General features: G+C 41.6%; 1 protein-coding gene across 1 annotated transcript in view; it reads right to left on the reverse strand.

Moving 5' to 3' along the window:
• LOC122265051 (phospholipid-transporting ATPase ABCA3) overlaps positions 1 to 15,000 on the reverse strand; it is a 16,238-nt gene that overhangs the window by 775 nt on the left and 463 nt on the right. The window contains exons 2-29 of the mRNA XM_086539004.1: positions 13,065 to 13,593; positions 12,567 to 12,794; positions 12,267 to 12,376; positions 11,931 to 12,089; positions 11,317 to 11,575; positions 10,552 to 10,728; positions 9,888 to 10,069; positions 9,574 to 9,710; positions 9,086 to 9,222; positions 8,816 to 8,970; positions 8,432 to 8,587; positions 7,878 to 8,088; positions 7,472 to 7,718; positions 7,189 to 7,361; positions 6,920 to 7,029; positions 6,480 to 6,671; positions 5,777 to 5,863; positions 5,211 to 5,393; positions 4,503 to 4,634; positions 4,178 to 4,328; positions 3,497 to 3,622; positions 3,206 to 3,324; positions 2,631 to 2,760; positions 2,023 to 2,185; positions 1,731 to 1,873; positions 1,368 to 1,603; positions 481 to 1,092; positions 1 to 355 (exon numbers count right to left, since the gene is read on the reverse strand). The exon at positions 1 to 355 is cut by the window's left edge and continues 775 nt beyond it. Coding sequence (XP_086395130.1) covers positions 92 to 355; positions 481 to 1,092; positions 1,368 to 1,603; positions 1,731 to 1,873; positions 2,023 to 2,185; positions 2,631 to 2,760; positions 3,206 to 3,324; positions 3,497 to 3,622; positions 4,178 to 4,328; positions 4,503 to 4,634; positions 5,211 to 5,393; positions 5,777 to 5,863; positions 6,480 to 6,671; positions 6,920 to 7,029; positions 7,189 to 7,361; positions 7,472 to 7,718; positions 7,878 to 8,088; positions 8,432 to 8,587; positions 8,816 to 8,970; positions 9,086 to 9,222; positions 9,574 to 9,710; positions 9,888 to 10,069; positions 10,552 to 10,728; positions 11,317 to 11,575; positions 11,931 to 12,089; positions 12,267 to 12,376; positions 12,567 to 12,794; positions 13,065 to 13,593 — 5,508 coding nt within the window. The 3' untranslated portion in view covers positions 1 to 91. The remainder of the gene's footprint in view (positions 356 to 480; positions 1,093 to 1,367; positions 1,604 to 1,730; positions 1,874 to 2,022; positions 2,186 to 2,630; positions 2,761 to 3,205; positions 3,325 to 3,496; positions 3,623 to 4,177; positions 4,329 to 4,502; positions 4,635 to 5,210; positions 5,394 to 5,776; positions 5,864 to 6,479; positions 6,672 to 6,919; positions 7,030 to 7,188; positions 7,362 to 7,471; positions 7,719 to 7,877; positions 8,089 to 8,431; positions 8,588 to 8,815; positions 8,971 to 9,085; positions 9,223 to 9,573; positions 9,711 to 9,887; positions 10,070 to 10,551; positions 10,729 to 11,316; positions 11,576 to 11,930; positions 12,090 to 12,266; positions 12,377 to 12,566; positions 12,795 to 13,064; positions 13,594 to 15,000) is intronic.

The raw sequence follows: 15,000 nt of genomic DNA on the forward strand, positions 1-15,000 counted from the left end.
ACAATCATTCAGTCAATACGCAAAAAACACACAAAAAAAAACAACAACAACAACAAAAAAAACACATTTACATGGGAAGTTCGACGTGACTTCATAACTTCGTAACCACTTCCTGAGGTATCAGTTTACTCTGGTTTTCGGCCGAGGCTTCTCTGGCGAAAGTCAAGAACACCTGCTCTAACGAGGTGTCCGAGGCAGCGTAGTCTTCCACGATGGACTCGTGGGTGTTGGCAGCGGGGCTTGGGATGGTCTCCGCGTCCCCGTCGCTGGGCTGTCTGCCGGTCTTCAGCGCCTCCATGACCGAGAACAGACGCCCCCACGATATTCTGCTGGGGATCCTGTATGACAACATGCCCTGGAAACATACCACAAAATGTTATTGAAAGCGTTTAACAGCATATATTTTGTTCTTGGAGATCCATATTTTCGCCTTTCTATCTTTAGATTTTTTACTGCTTTATCTTAACAGTGGTTTCTTACCTTGTGTTGGTCTATGACCACGGCTCCAGGAAGATAATAGCTGATGGAACTTTTTACTTGCTGGACCTTTGATACGTAGATGTCTTCAGGATTTGCAACGCCCTTAGGGCAGAATCCGTGGGTTCTCAGTTTTATCTGGAGACTGTAACCCTGGCCGAACTTAGCCTTCAGGTGGCTAGTAGTTCCAACGCAACGAAGGGTTCCACGAGACATGATAATGATCCGGGAACACAATGCCTCGCACTCCTCCATGGAATGACTGGTGAGGACCACACTCTGGCCGTTGTTGATGGCTTTCGTGACGGCCGTCCACACTCGACGGCGAGACGCTGGGTCGACACCCGAGGTGGGTTCGTCAAGGAACACCAGCTGAGGGGACCCAACTAACGCCATGGCGGTGGAGAGCTTCCTGCGATTTCCTCCCGAATAGGTAGAAGAAGGGCGCAGCGCACATTCCGTGAGACCAACCAGAGCCACCAACTCGTTAACCAACCGCTTCATGCGTGCGTTACTCACTCCCCTTAGTCTGCCCACTAACGTCAGCATCTCGATGGCTGTCAGCTCACCCAGGACGGCGTCAAATTGAGGGCAATATCCGATCTGCTGCACGAACTGTGAATGGATTAATAAATGATGTTAAGCGCCTTAGCAATGAGACAGCTCCTCGGGTCAGTGTAAAAGACAAACCAAGAGAAGACAAGAGAGAAAAAAACATATAGTATGTGATTGATTTTCGTTAGGGGTATATGTTAGCTACTAACATAATGAGTAATACTAATGAAGCCAAATTCAGCTCTCTGGAGTGAAGACTCATTCAGGGCAGATATATCACACGACTGCTGTTTGTTTAAAAAAGTCGAAAGAAATATAAAGATAAGAGAACGCACCTTGTTTTTATCGCTGTTAAGTGATATTTTATCTATCATGGCATCTCCTGACGAGGGTTCCTCGTCCCCGGTCAGCATCCTGAAAGTCGTCGTCTTGCCTGCGCCATTGACTCCGAGGAGACCTAAGCATTCCCCTCTGGCCACGCGGAAGCTGACGCCGTTGACCGCCGGGCGTGGGGCGCCCAGGAACTGTTTCTTCAAGCCGGAGACGAGGAGGGCGGAGTCGTCCAACCCACCTGAAGCACGAAGTATTTCACAGTCGCGTTACTAAGTCTTACCGCTATGTACTCTTAAACGGAACTTCTGAGGGAGAATGTGAGTTCACGAAACGTATTTCAGATGCGTCGCTTTCGCGTTTCTTACCTCCTGTCTGACGGGACTCCAGAACGTTCCGCACAACGGCAGCCTCCGCGGCGACGTCGTCATCCTGAGTTAGCTCCCAGGCGGGCGCCGTCTTGCTGTCTTTGCCCTGCGAGCACCGACTCACTAGGCGCCACCATGCGCTCCTGTTCAGAGTGGTTTGTTATAGTTATATACCTAATAGTAATTGAAAGGAATACTCTACCACAAAAACTGAATCAAGTTCTATATAAAAGATTCCATGAATTAATTTGGGACATGACTCTGAAAAAAAAAAACAATGTAAAGGACTCACTTTAATACATTGGCAGCCTTGCTTTCCAGCAGCACAAGGAGTGACAGGAAGACCACGCCATTGACAAAGAGCGTGAGCAGACTCGGTCCCAAGCCATTGGTATCGAACAAAAAGTAGGAATGTTTTTCGAAGCAGATCCCTGTGCCCACCTCTGCACACTGAGCTGCAAGGGAAGGGAGGCGTTGAAGGGCTAACCAATAACGGAATCCATTTTGGATGAGTTTTTTTAAATCCACATTAACACAACCATTATAGCCAGATATATATATATATATATATATATATATATATATATATATATATATACACATATGTATATACATATATAAATATAAATAAATATATATATATATGCACATATGTATATACATATATAAAAATATATATATATATATATATATATATATATATATATATATATATATATATATATATATATATATATATATATATATATATACACACACACAGAGAAAGAGAGAGAGAGAGAGAGAGAGAGAGAGAGAGAGAGAGAGAGAAACAGAAATAGACATATTAGAAATATCAACTAATTCACATTAAAAAAAAAGAAAAATAAGTTAAAACTATCACAAAAGCTGAAGACTTACGACAGCAAATCATATAGCTGTTGTTGGGCAGAATTTGTGTAAGAGTGTTGCACAGTTCCTCCTTCACAGTCTCGTTGAATTGGTCGCACTGGGTGTTGTAGGTGCTCGTGTCAACCAGACGCATGAACGCCTGCGGTGAGGATTGTGCATGACAGGGTGGGAACACTGATTCAGTAGGTTGTGCAAGGGATGAAGTTATTTGTAGTTGCGGTAAGAAAGCATTGAATAAAGGAAAATATAAAACGAATAAACAAACAAACAAGGAATCAAGAATAAAGATGGTAACAAAAGCAACAAAAAGCAAGAAGATAAGAGGATAATGTTATAACTATAAAATTACTAATGAAAATGATAGTGATGATGATGATAGTAATACTCATGATAAGAATGATAATAATACTCATAATAACAAAGATCATAATCATCATGCTAAAAATGCTGATCGTAATCATGATAAAATACTTGCAATGCTCATAATTAAATAATAATGAAAACTAACACAAAAATCATAATAACAATCAAAACAAAAATGATAATAGTGATAACGATGACTGATGACGATGGCGATGACCTACCATGGAGGCCGGATAAGCAGGGATAAAGGAAGTAATCCAGTGAAGAACATCACTAACGATAATCAGATCAGGCTGATCAGACAGATCCAACGCCCAGACTGCAGTAGTGATGATCTGACCTGAAATAAAATAAAATAAAATAAAATAAAATACTTCGTTACAGTTCATGTACCTGTGATGACCTTATCAACGCATATTATTTTCATGTGTTTATTTCTATCATGTCTGTTAATGTACTTTGGAACGTGTGTATATATCTGATGATGATGTATATATCTAACTAAAACTTACCTGCTACAATGTTAATGAGAGCTAAGACAGCAAATCCTGAGGCAGCCGTTTGGAAGGGGAAGCTGAAGATATAGGCCATTGGGATGCTGCCCCAGCCATACAGCACCAGGAGCAAGAACAGTGCACCTGGGAAGGATCCATAGGGGATGTAAGTACACACGCACAAACACACACACACACACACACAGTATGTATATATATATATATATATATATATATATATATATATATATATATATATATATATATATATATGTACATAAATATATATAATATATATATATATATATATGTATATATGTATATTATATATATAATATAATATATATATTAATATATATATATATATATATATATATATATATATATATATATATAATATATATATATATATGTATGTATGTATATAAATATATATGTGTGTATGTGTGTGTGTATATGTATATTTATCTATATACATATTTGTATACATATATGCATATATTTATGTGTGTGTATATATATATAAGCATATATATATTTATATATATACACACACACTAACTCAATTATAATAATGCAGCATGTTATTGATATTAATAATGAAAATGAAGACACTGCTGATAAGAACAATAATTCAACCATAGCATATATTTCGATATATCAAAAAAAGCAAACCACAACTTCCCAAGATGGCGTTACCTGGTGCTTGGGCGACAGTGAAGTAGTCCTTGGAATCCAATAGCATGAACACGATGAAGACTGCAAGAGCGGACACCATATATGTAAGGAGGTCCCACAGGAAAGTCGTAGTCCACAGAGCCCACAGAGGGGCGCCCGTCATCACTTGGACCTAAGTGGTGGAAATTACGTCATTCTGCTTCTTTCTCGGTTCGTGTTTATGGTTAGAATTGTTTGCGAAAGAGGTTTTAGTATTGACGTTCCTATCAGACTCGATAGCATACCAGTAAGAAGGATCTACAGTGACTGAAATTTAAGGTCTTTTGGTTGGTCAGCGTCAACACACCTGTTTGGCTTTGGTCTCTCGCTCCTCCAGAGGGAACACCAGGAAGGACGCCGAGAGAAAGGCCAGGGCGAGGGGCATCACCATGGCATAGACGAAGGCGCTGCCGGAGGTACTGGTTCGGCCGACTCTCCACTGCGGTTGGTAGGGAAGATAAAAGGAAGATATGAACAAAAAGGAAGATAGAAGCAAAGAAATGAAAGTAGAAAAGAACAAGGATAATTATCATGAAGATAAGAAGTAGAGGTAGAAGTAAAAAAAAAAAATAAAAAAAAAATAAAAATAAAACATGACTTTGGACAGTGATCGATTGTTATCAACGAACGAAAATTTACAGAGTGCAGACGGATGGCTTCAAGCAGGGTTTACAAGGCGGAAAAGTATATAGAATTCACATTCAAAACTCACGTAACTTTCTTCCCAATATACAATGAAAAGCGCATTGGGAGAAAACACTAATATGATGGATCCTTTAGTGTCTTGAGGGAGACTAATAATCTAAACAAAAATATATCATAAAACTCTTCTAGTATGCAGCTTTAATAAATATCTTTACTTCCTAAGCAAATACCTTTTTGTCTGTATTTCCACAGTGTCTCTCTTTAACACACGCCCTCCCTAATGAAATCGTATACTCCGCTAATAACCAAACCTATCTCTTGACGTGGCAGATAATTTTGAATAAACATTCGATCAACAGCTAAGACTTACGGTTCTGTTCGGTGGCAGAGGCCGGTTGGTTGTGGTGATCGAGTGGTTGGAGGAGTTGGTGGCGAACCCAAGAAGGGCATTGGTGGTCATTGTAGTACTGACTCCGGGGGCGTGGTAGGGCACCGACTGATACATCAATCGCATGTTTGTTGTGAGTCCGAAAAGACCCTCCTTGAAGTCAGCCTGGATTTGCCAAAAGGAGGGAGAAGAACATGGTGATAGGTAGAAGGAATCGTCGTAGATGTGTTAAACACGTCTAGATGATACATACACAACCATTTATACGTCAGACTGAAAAAAAATATCCTTTGTCTCTTTTCTGAAGACTGAATGCAAAAAGGCAGTACGCGTCTAACAGATGAAAAGTATGTTACGTTATACAGAAAAGTATGTTACGTTATACAGAAAAGTATGTTACGTTATACACACGAATCAACTCGGGATCAGTTCTTGAATCACGCTACAGCCATTAAAACATGTAAACAGTAGCGAGGAAAGCTTAGTACAATGATAATCCTAAGAAATACACAATAAATACGTGAGAAATAACGAAGACGAATGCTTACCGAACAGATGTTATTTTCACGATACTGGAAGAGATCTTTGTCCGCTTCAGCTAAGAGAGCGTCAGTGATGTTGTCTGTGTATTCCACCTGTAGGATAAATAGGTCAGTATTTATAAATCTTTATCAGATAAAATGTGATATAAATACTGTTTGGTATCGTGTCTGGATTTGCATAATTACGCACAGCATAAACATGTAAGAATCGTTGCGTTTACGATCATATGCCTGAGCGTGTGCATGCGTGTGGAGGATTAATGCCAAGCAAGTTGTAAACAAAATTACGAGAGGAAAAGCAGATAAACACACGAATATATTGAAGGACTTTCACTATAGTATGCCTTGAGGAAACAATATAGTAATATAAAGGCCTTAGGCATATTCGTGTGTTTTTTTCCTCGTTTTTCCCCCCTTGCTGTTTTGTACGTGTGTGAGTGTGGTGGGGTGGGGTTGGGGGGGGGCATACATGGGTGTAAATACATGTGTGTACCATGTGTGCGTGGATAAACATTTGTGATATGATGCACTCAGGAGCTGCAGACTGTTCTGGTTATCAAACAATGTTAATGGTCATACTCTCGGATGAGGTTGTTTGATTATTAAATAACTTACAAAAAATCAATTTCAGTAAGAGATGAGTTGCCGGATTACTTATTTACTTTCAGAATCTTAAGTTTACTAGATTCGATACCAATGCCTAGATTACCTCGTACGGATCATAGAAGAGATTCTCGTAGGCATGAGCGAGATCTTCCCGACTCTGGTCAGCGTGCACGAAGGACTTGCTGTGCGTGAACATCGATATGTTAAGGACTCTCGGAGGCTCCTGGAAAGTCTCCTCGTTGAAGGAAGCGTCGACCAACAGACACAGGATAGTGATCAGCACAGGAAGGAGGCCCTGCAAATCAACATCGAGTGATGGGATTCAATATGTAAGCTTATTCGTCGTATTGATTTGCTTGTATTTTACATTTAATTTTTATGCTTGCCTATTTGCTTTATTCTTATACATTTTATCTATGGAGATAATATATATATATATATATATCTTGCATTGAAGTCCTGCGATCAAGGGAGAAAATATCCAAAACAAAACCAAAAAGAACAAAAAGGAGAACAAGGCAAGAACAGGACCGAACGAAATACCTGAGTGAGAAGGAGAACCCATTTTCTCTTGGAATAAATCATCCTTTTGGAGAAAAATGCTGTTATTCTCTGCTTCAGCAACAGCCATCCCGTGAGCCGCATGTCCACTTCTGAGGATGCATCGTTAGGTGTGGGTTACGAAATATAGTTCTAGTGAATGCAAAGCCAATGAGCTGTCATTTCTGTAGATAGATATAGCTTTGAAAACAACAACATTGAAAACACTTATCGATGTCCCTGAAATGCATGCGTATTAAGCCAGTTCATACCCGCTTGGCTGTTGAACAGGAAACGCTGACTGCTGTATTCATTCGAGTCCTGTCTTTGGTCGGCGAGGAAACCGTTGGCGGCGTCGTCGTGAATGTTGATCCTGTCGTACAGCGTCCCGTTCATCCCTTGGTCCACCTCCTCCCTGCCGGCGCCCTCTGCGAAATCGCCCACCCTGGAGACCGACGTAAAGGAGAGAGATTATTCGATAGATCTCGCGTCGGGGGTTCAGATTCGGTCTCATCACTATGCTCTCGTTGCGGTCTTACGTGTGTGAGGGCATACCGTAGGAAGACCTGCTCCATGCTGGTGAGTGAGAGGCCTAGATGTCGGATGCCCAGCTTTTCCTTCTGCTTCGTGAGCGAGTCGAGTAGAGGGGCGAAGGAAGCAGTCACCGGTGGGAGCTTGAAAGTCACTTCGCCGCCCTGGGATGACCTTAGAGTAGCTTCAGGGAGATGGTTCATGACCTCCGTCTTTATGTCGTTGACGTTGCTGCCTTCGGATACCATTATCGTCAGCGTGTATCCATCACCTGTGGAGATTTTTTATTTTTATGAAGTTATGGATCTCTGGTTGTTGGAGTCTTGTTGCATCTTAGAAGAATAAATTCTTTATATCTATCCATTTGGATGTAAAAATCAAAGACGTGTACGAAACAGCAAGAGGATATGTCCGGGAGCATCACTCTAACCGAATTTGTTTTTGAGGAAGAGCGTGGAGCCGGAGCAGACGACCCTGCCCGACGCCATGATGGCGATGCGGTCACCCAGCACGTCGGCTTCTTCCATGTGGTGCGTAGTGACGAGCACTGTCCGGCGTCCGCGTTCCCCTTGTACCACTTCCCATACCCATCGTCGGGACTCCGGGTCAAGGCCGCTGCTCGGCTCGTCGAGAATCACTACCTGGAGACAAGGTGTGTAAGTATTTTCGTCCGAAGTGGATCCTGGTTGAAGTAAGTCCACGTTGCATTGTTATTGTTTTTTTTCTTGTGTTTGGTCTTTGTGAGCGAGTTTGCGTGTATCTTTGTTTGTTCGGGGAGTGTGTGAATACTATTTTCATAACATAACTTTGTAATAGGCCATTGTATATTTCCCCCAACAATCCGAAAAATGAATACATCAAAATGGTCTTCCATTACATACCTGTTTGCGGTACGTGCATCACAACTTAAAAATACCCTTCTACCCCCAAGCACGAGGAAAGCTATGGTTATCGCTGATACGAGTGTCTGTCGCCGAGACTTACCTTCGAACCTCCAATGAGAGCAATGGCGAGGCAAAGCTTCCTCTTCATGCCACCAGACAGCTGGTTTCCAAACATGTTCTTCTTTTCCTTCAGTTCCAGCCGCTCCATCAGCTCGTCAGCCTCCTTGCGAGCGTCCTTCGTCGTCATTCCTTTGAGCTATGAACGAGAGTGGGAAGACTTATGATAAAAAAAGAGGGAAGGATACAAGGAGAGGATGCACATCGTGATGGAGATGAAGTTCGTTGGAAGGAAGATTTTTTTTGTGTCAAAATATTGCTTGCGGTATTTCGATTCATTTAGTTTTTTTTATTATTTATTTATTTTTAAATTCATTTTTAATTATTTTTTTTCAATCAACTTCGAGACGTGCGGTCATTCACTCACTCTACCGAAGAAGAGGAGGTGCTGGAGAACGGTGAGGTCGATGAAAAGCATGTTGTGTTGCGGACACAACCCGATCTCCTCCCTCGCCTTCCTCAGGTTGGTCGCGATGTCCCAGCCGCCCACCTCCGCGTACCCAGCCGAAGGGGCATACACACCTAGTAGAACAAGAACTCACATGCTTTAGATTTTCTCATCCCTGTCATCATATCAATTATTATCGTTATTACTACAACGGGTTCCCATGATCATTAGAATAATTAGGGACCGGACCTGTGAGGACGGACATCGTCGTGGTTTTGCCGGCGCCGTTGTGTCCTAGCAAGACCGTGCACTGGCCCTCGTAACACGTCAGAGACACGTCCTCGACTGCCACCTTCGTTTTCCCTCCCAGCGTCTTAAACTCCTTCCTGGAATACACGGGCAGATCTGATTTAGTTCTGCATTATTTTAGAGGATCTTGCTATGGTGGGTAAAGGCTTGGTGTCATAATGTAGTGCTTTCTTGAAGAGTGTGTATTCTTCAAATATGTGGTTAGGTATCTTCATATGGAAGATAGATCACACACACAAAAAAAATCTACAGGTATCCTGTCGGCGGTACTTCAAACTCACTTGATTTATGACATAACAGATCAAAGATGTTTTTCAAAGCTTTCCCGCGTAATTACTGACCAAAGATAATTTTCTGCCTTTTGGCATAATAAGTCCTATCTCTTTTTTCAACTTTTTAAAAATCCGCACCGAAGGGCATAGTAGTACCTTAATTTCTTTATGACGATACCAGGTTTTAAACCGTCGGGTTCCTCCTCGAAGTACTGGTCCTCCGGTGACTCAGAGTCGAAGCCTCGAGAGTGAGAGCCATCCTCTGTCGGAGATACTCCACACCAATAGCTCTTCTAAGGATGGGAAAAGAGAGGCCAAGTTTCACCTAAAGAATTGCGAAATATTGATTCAACGGAGTGACACCTGGCTTAGGAAGGTAAGAACTTTCCACGTAGAATTAGAAGGAAAAAAAAAGTGACCAAAGACTATAACTAACGAAGAGAAAGTACCAAAGAGAGATGAGCACTAACCTGGAAGGGGAAGTACCAAGGCAAAGGAACTCCGTATTTCCCCGGGCTGACGTGGTCGACGTACCATGTGATGAAGAGGTACAGAATGGTGTCGACGGTTAGCATGATGAGGATGATGGCAGGAGTCAGCTGATCTCGTGGGTTGCCGGTGTCCCAAAGGGCGTTCCATTGCACGCCCAACGCTACGGGATATAGGGTTCCATTAGGAGGACTTGGATGGGTATGGACACGCAGAGACGAGATCAGGAACTGCTTGATTACGTTAACGGTGTGGAAACTCTAATACTCAGTATGGTGATTACTGTTATCATCATCTTTATTATTAATAGTGAAGTTATCAATAACATTTCAATCTAATGAGTGTGGTTGTTGCTGCTACTATTGTTATGTCTGTTTTCATCTTCATTATCATCGTGATCTTCCTCCTCCTACTGCTCCTTCTTATCATCATCACCCTGCTCTCCTTCTTCTTCCTCTCGTCCTCTCCTCCTCCTCCTCCTCCTCATCATCATCATCATCATCACCATCACCTCCACCACCATAACCATCATCACAACTTCTAAAGACCTCCCCCACCTCCCACCCCGTGCCCCTCCCAACTCCTACCCGGTCCCCTACCCCCTCCCGATCCAACCCCCTACCCCCTCCCGATCGGCCCGCTTACCTCTGCCCTCAAACATAGCGATGATTCTGAAGGCCCAAGTGATAGCCATGTTGGGCAGGAGGCAGGACAAGACCTTCGGCGTCAGACCGAGGTTGTTGTACTCGAAGTCCATCAGCTGACGCGGGAGGAAGTACGAAATCAGCCACAGGAGGATTCCGAGGGTCGTGGCGAGCGTGGCTGAGAGAGAGACAGAGAGAGAGAAGGTGAGTTGACGGAGGGAGGGTGAGTGAATTAAGTGAGTGAGTGAGTGAGGGAGGGAATCAGGTAGAGAGATAGATAGATAGATAGATAGATAGATAGATAGATAGATAGATAGATAGATAGATAGATAGATAGATAGATAGATAGAGAGAGAGAGAAGGACGGATAGAGGGGAGTAAAGGGAAGAGGATTAAACATGGAGTTGTGTACGTTCAAATATTCATTAATTTTTTCAATTTTACAACCAGAAAGCAGTAATGGGCAACGGGCAAACGATATTGAAAATGTTATATACAGGAAAAGGGGATAGACAATGTAATAAGAGGAAAAAAAGAAGAAATAGAATGTGATATGACAGACAATTCATCAAAACAGAAAGAATGCCAGAAAGAATAAAGAAAAAAAAGGAAAGAAAAAACAAGTTAAACAACGAACAAAAGAAAGAAAAGACAAGAGAGAAAAAAACAAAAAATCAAGAGAAAAAGAAAGAAAGAAATTAGAGAATAAACAAAATAACTAAGAAAAACAAAAAACAAAACACCCCCACGGATTGGCAACACTCACGTCTGCTGAAGAAAGTAGACACAGCGAAGCAGAAGGCGATGGACGAGATCCCGTAGAGGACGAAGAGGACCCACATGAAGAAGGCGTCCGTGTGGATAATGATGGGCGGAAGGAACCCCACCGAGTCATCCATGGGCGTGACTTCCAGCTTGAGTAAAAGCGTCATAATGGAAGACACGATGATGATGATGATGAAGGAATGTAGGAACCAACCGAGCCACACCAGCCATCTCTCCAGCCCCATCAGTCGAATCAGTTCCTGTGGGTGGGCGGACGGGCGGGGTGGAGTTGCGTGTGGGATTTGGGGAGAGGCTTGTAATTCATTCGGGGAAATACTTGTAGGTAGAAGCGACAAGATCGTAGGATCAGGATAAATGGATTTGATCCGAGTGAATGATATCAGAAAAAGTAGTGTATGACATCAATATAAAGTAGTGAATGACATCAGAAAAACAAACTTCTTTCTAGTCAAGAGAATGTAACATACTACATCATACTATTCACCCAAACATACAATTCAAACATATTTAAAAATCAGAACCGAAAAAAAACGAAAAAAAAAATCCATAAAATCGTCAATAAACAAGATAATTCACAACCGGGCGACATCTTACCCTAACACCCGTTTCCTTCTCGTAAACAACACTCTTAATGAGCGAAGGTGACAGGAGTACGAGCGACAGAACGACGAAGGTGGGTAAAGCGGACCCGTAAAATTGGCTCATCCCGTAGTCTTGTGAGTAAGGTGGATACGGGTACATCTGGGTTTGTATCTGGAAGAGAAAACGGAATTGAATGGGGGAGGGGGGAGCACAAGGAGGTGTCTCGACTTCGCTGATATTTCACACGCATGGTTTGTTAGGCTAAATCATAATGCTATATATAAAGGCTATGGCAGTCACATAATAGAAGATGACAGTAAGAACAAAGTCATGTAGGTTTATATTTACTCTGTACCGCCAGTTGTATTTGGGTTCGCCCGTCAACTGAGAGACGTAATATCTGTCCACCAAGCTCTGGAGCAGCGTGAATCCGTCCATGCTGTAGCTTTCAGTAAAAACTGGCCAACAGACAAAATTATGTAAGAATCAACAATAGAATGAGAAAATTAAAGGAATTAGGATGAGTAAGACTGATCAATATTCACCTAGGCATATGTGGTCCGTATATACGCAAAGTATTACTAAACGAATATTTGTTAAAAGTTATTCTATACTCATGAACACGCAACACCAAAATGCTAAAATTACTCGTAAAATTCCTCGGGCCAGGGATCTGCAGAAACGGGTACAGCAGGTCAGTGAACCATAGCCCCGTCAACCGCAGGTCATAGTTCAGGTGCTGAGGCGGCAGGTCCGGGTCGTCGAGGTCGTTGAAGAAGAGGCCGACGTAGAAGGCCGCCCAGGAGTCGTTGGTGGCGAAGTAGGACCGGTCCACCTGCGTGTCGAGGTCCTCGTTGCTGCTCACGGGGGTCAGCACTGGGGGGCGGGAGGGAGGGGAGGGGGGGCGTGACAGAGGGGAGGCTCATTCATTCACGCATGCTTCTTCATATTCTATTCTTATTCTTCATATGTCAAGCTGGTTATCAGGTAGCATAATTGATAAGAAGAGCAATCAGAGAGCGTTATCATAAGAAAATGAAATAAACCCGGAGAGAATATCGATAAACCAAATAGCTACTGTGAATCTAAAATAACGACAATGCTGTATGAAAGAACCACTTGAAACCGAGTTCGTCTAAGACCCACCATGATGACCCAGACGAAGAACATCAGCGACATGTTTAGCCACGCCCTCGCTGAAGTTTCCTGGTGGACCGTAGAAGATCTTCCTCTCTCCAGGATAGCTGAAGTTTGTGCCGTCGGGCTGATCCGGCAGGGTGATGTTGGATACAAGGGATCGCAAAAGCTCTAGGATTTCCGCCGGTCCCATGCTCGGGAGGTCAGCGTCTTCGAAGGCAGTTTGGTTGATCCTCTCCAGAAAGCAAGGATCGAAGTTCTCCAGAATCGACTCAAGGATTCCGAGGTTAATGCTTTCAGGATCCGTCTGACCAATTTCCTCCAGTATCGCCAGGACACCTTCAGGATCCGAGAGGTCAACTTCGGTCAAGTTCAAGCCCTCGAGACTCTCTATAACCGAAGGATCAAGAGTCGGCAGAGTTATGTTGTCGATGTTATCAGGCACGAAGCATCGACGTAGCTCGTCTGACCAGAAGCCGTACTTCGAGCAAAGCGCTTCTTTTAGCACACATTCTGAAGCGGGGTTGAATTCTATGTTCTGTTAGGAGAAAAAGGAAATTATGTATTTGTTATCAATATCATTATTCCTACTGGTACTGATACTTATCATAGTGATGGTAATGATATCAAAATGATAATCTATGATAATGGTAATAACAAGAGCATCAATAACAATAATGATAACAGCCTTAATGATGACGATAATTTTAACAACAACAAAAATAGTAATAATAATAGGAATGCGTTACAAACTGGTAATGATAATGATAAAAATGATTATATGATAAAACACAGTGTATGAAGAAAATGGTCAAGATGGTAATGAAAAATGATTAAAAAAGAAGAGTGATAATGATAATACCAGAAAAGAGCTATTACATCATCAACAAAAAATAACAATAATGATAAAAAATGACAATAATGACTATAATTGCGATAATAACATTAATAGTGTTAACAATAATGATAATGGTAATGATAAAGATGACAATGAAGATGATGTTGATAATAATGATAATGATAATGATGATGATGAAGATGATGACAATGATAAAGATAATGTTATTGATAATGGGAATGATAATGATAATGATAATCATGGTGATATAATATTAATGATATTGATCGTGAAAGTAATAATAAAAATAACTGTAATGATAATAAAGAATTATATTTATTATAATGATAAGGATAATAATGACACTACCATCACCAGCAACAACATGAACAGCAATAATGATAATAATTATAATGATGATAATCATAATGATAATGATGACACCAATAACAATGATATGATGATGACAATGATAATGGCTGCTGATGGTGATGATAATGATAATCATAATGCTGAACAACAAATGATAATGGTGATAATGATGATGGTGATGTTGGTTTTATCGTTATCATAATGACAATGATAATAACTATGATTTATATAACTGTACTACAGATCTCCTTATAAATATCTTTGCCAATCACATTTTCATATTTTTTATCTGCCTCCTCATGTCAAACAACATAAACATGAACAGAACTCGAACACATTGACTTGTTTCAGCTTACGTGAACCATTTCTATCCAAACGACAGCCTTGTTTTTGTTATCTTGAGAGCTTATCTTATCGACAAAAAAAGAGTGACACTCTGAGGCGCCCCCGCACACGTCCGCCTCTGTAATTCATCCCAACAGACGTCATGAGAAGTCTGTCGTCCCTTTAGTCCCTGCATTGCGTCATGAATTATTTTCCTTAAGTCTTTCAATGTACAGTTTCTGGTCTAAGTTGAATTTGGGCGGACATGTCCATAGAGTTATAACACCCTTGCTAAGCCGCGGGATGATGCAGGTAGGGTGGCCCCGTCTCTGTCTCTGTCCCTAGCATTACGTCAGGAATGGTTTACTGAACCAAAAAATATATAGTCAAAGTTAATTCGAAGAGAAAAAA

Source organism: Penaeus japonicus, unplaced genomic scaffold (assembly GCF_977035675.1).
Source record: "Penaeus japonicus unplaced genomic scaffold, GWHDUDI00000001_assembly GWHDUDI00000008, whole genome shotgun sequence".
NCBI classification, from domain to species: Eukaryota; Metazoa; Arthropoda; class Malacostraca; order Decapoda; family Penaeidae; genus Penaeus; species Penaeus japonicus.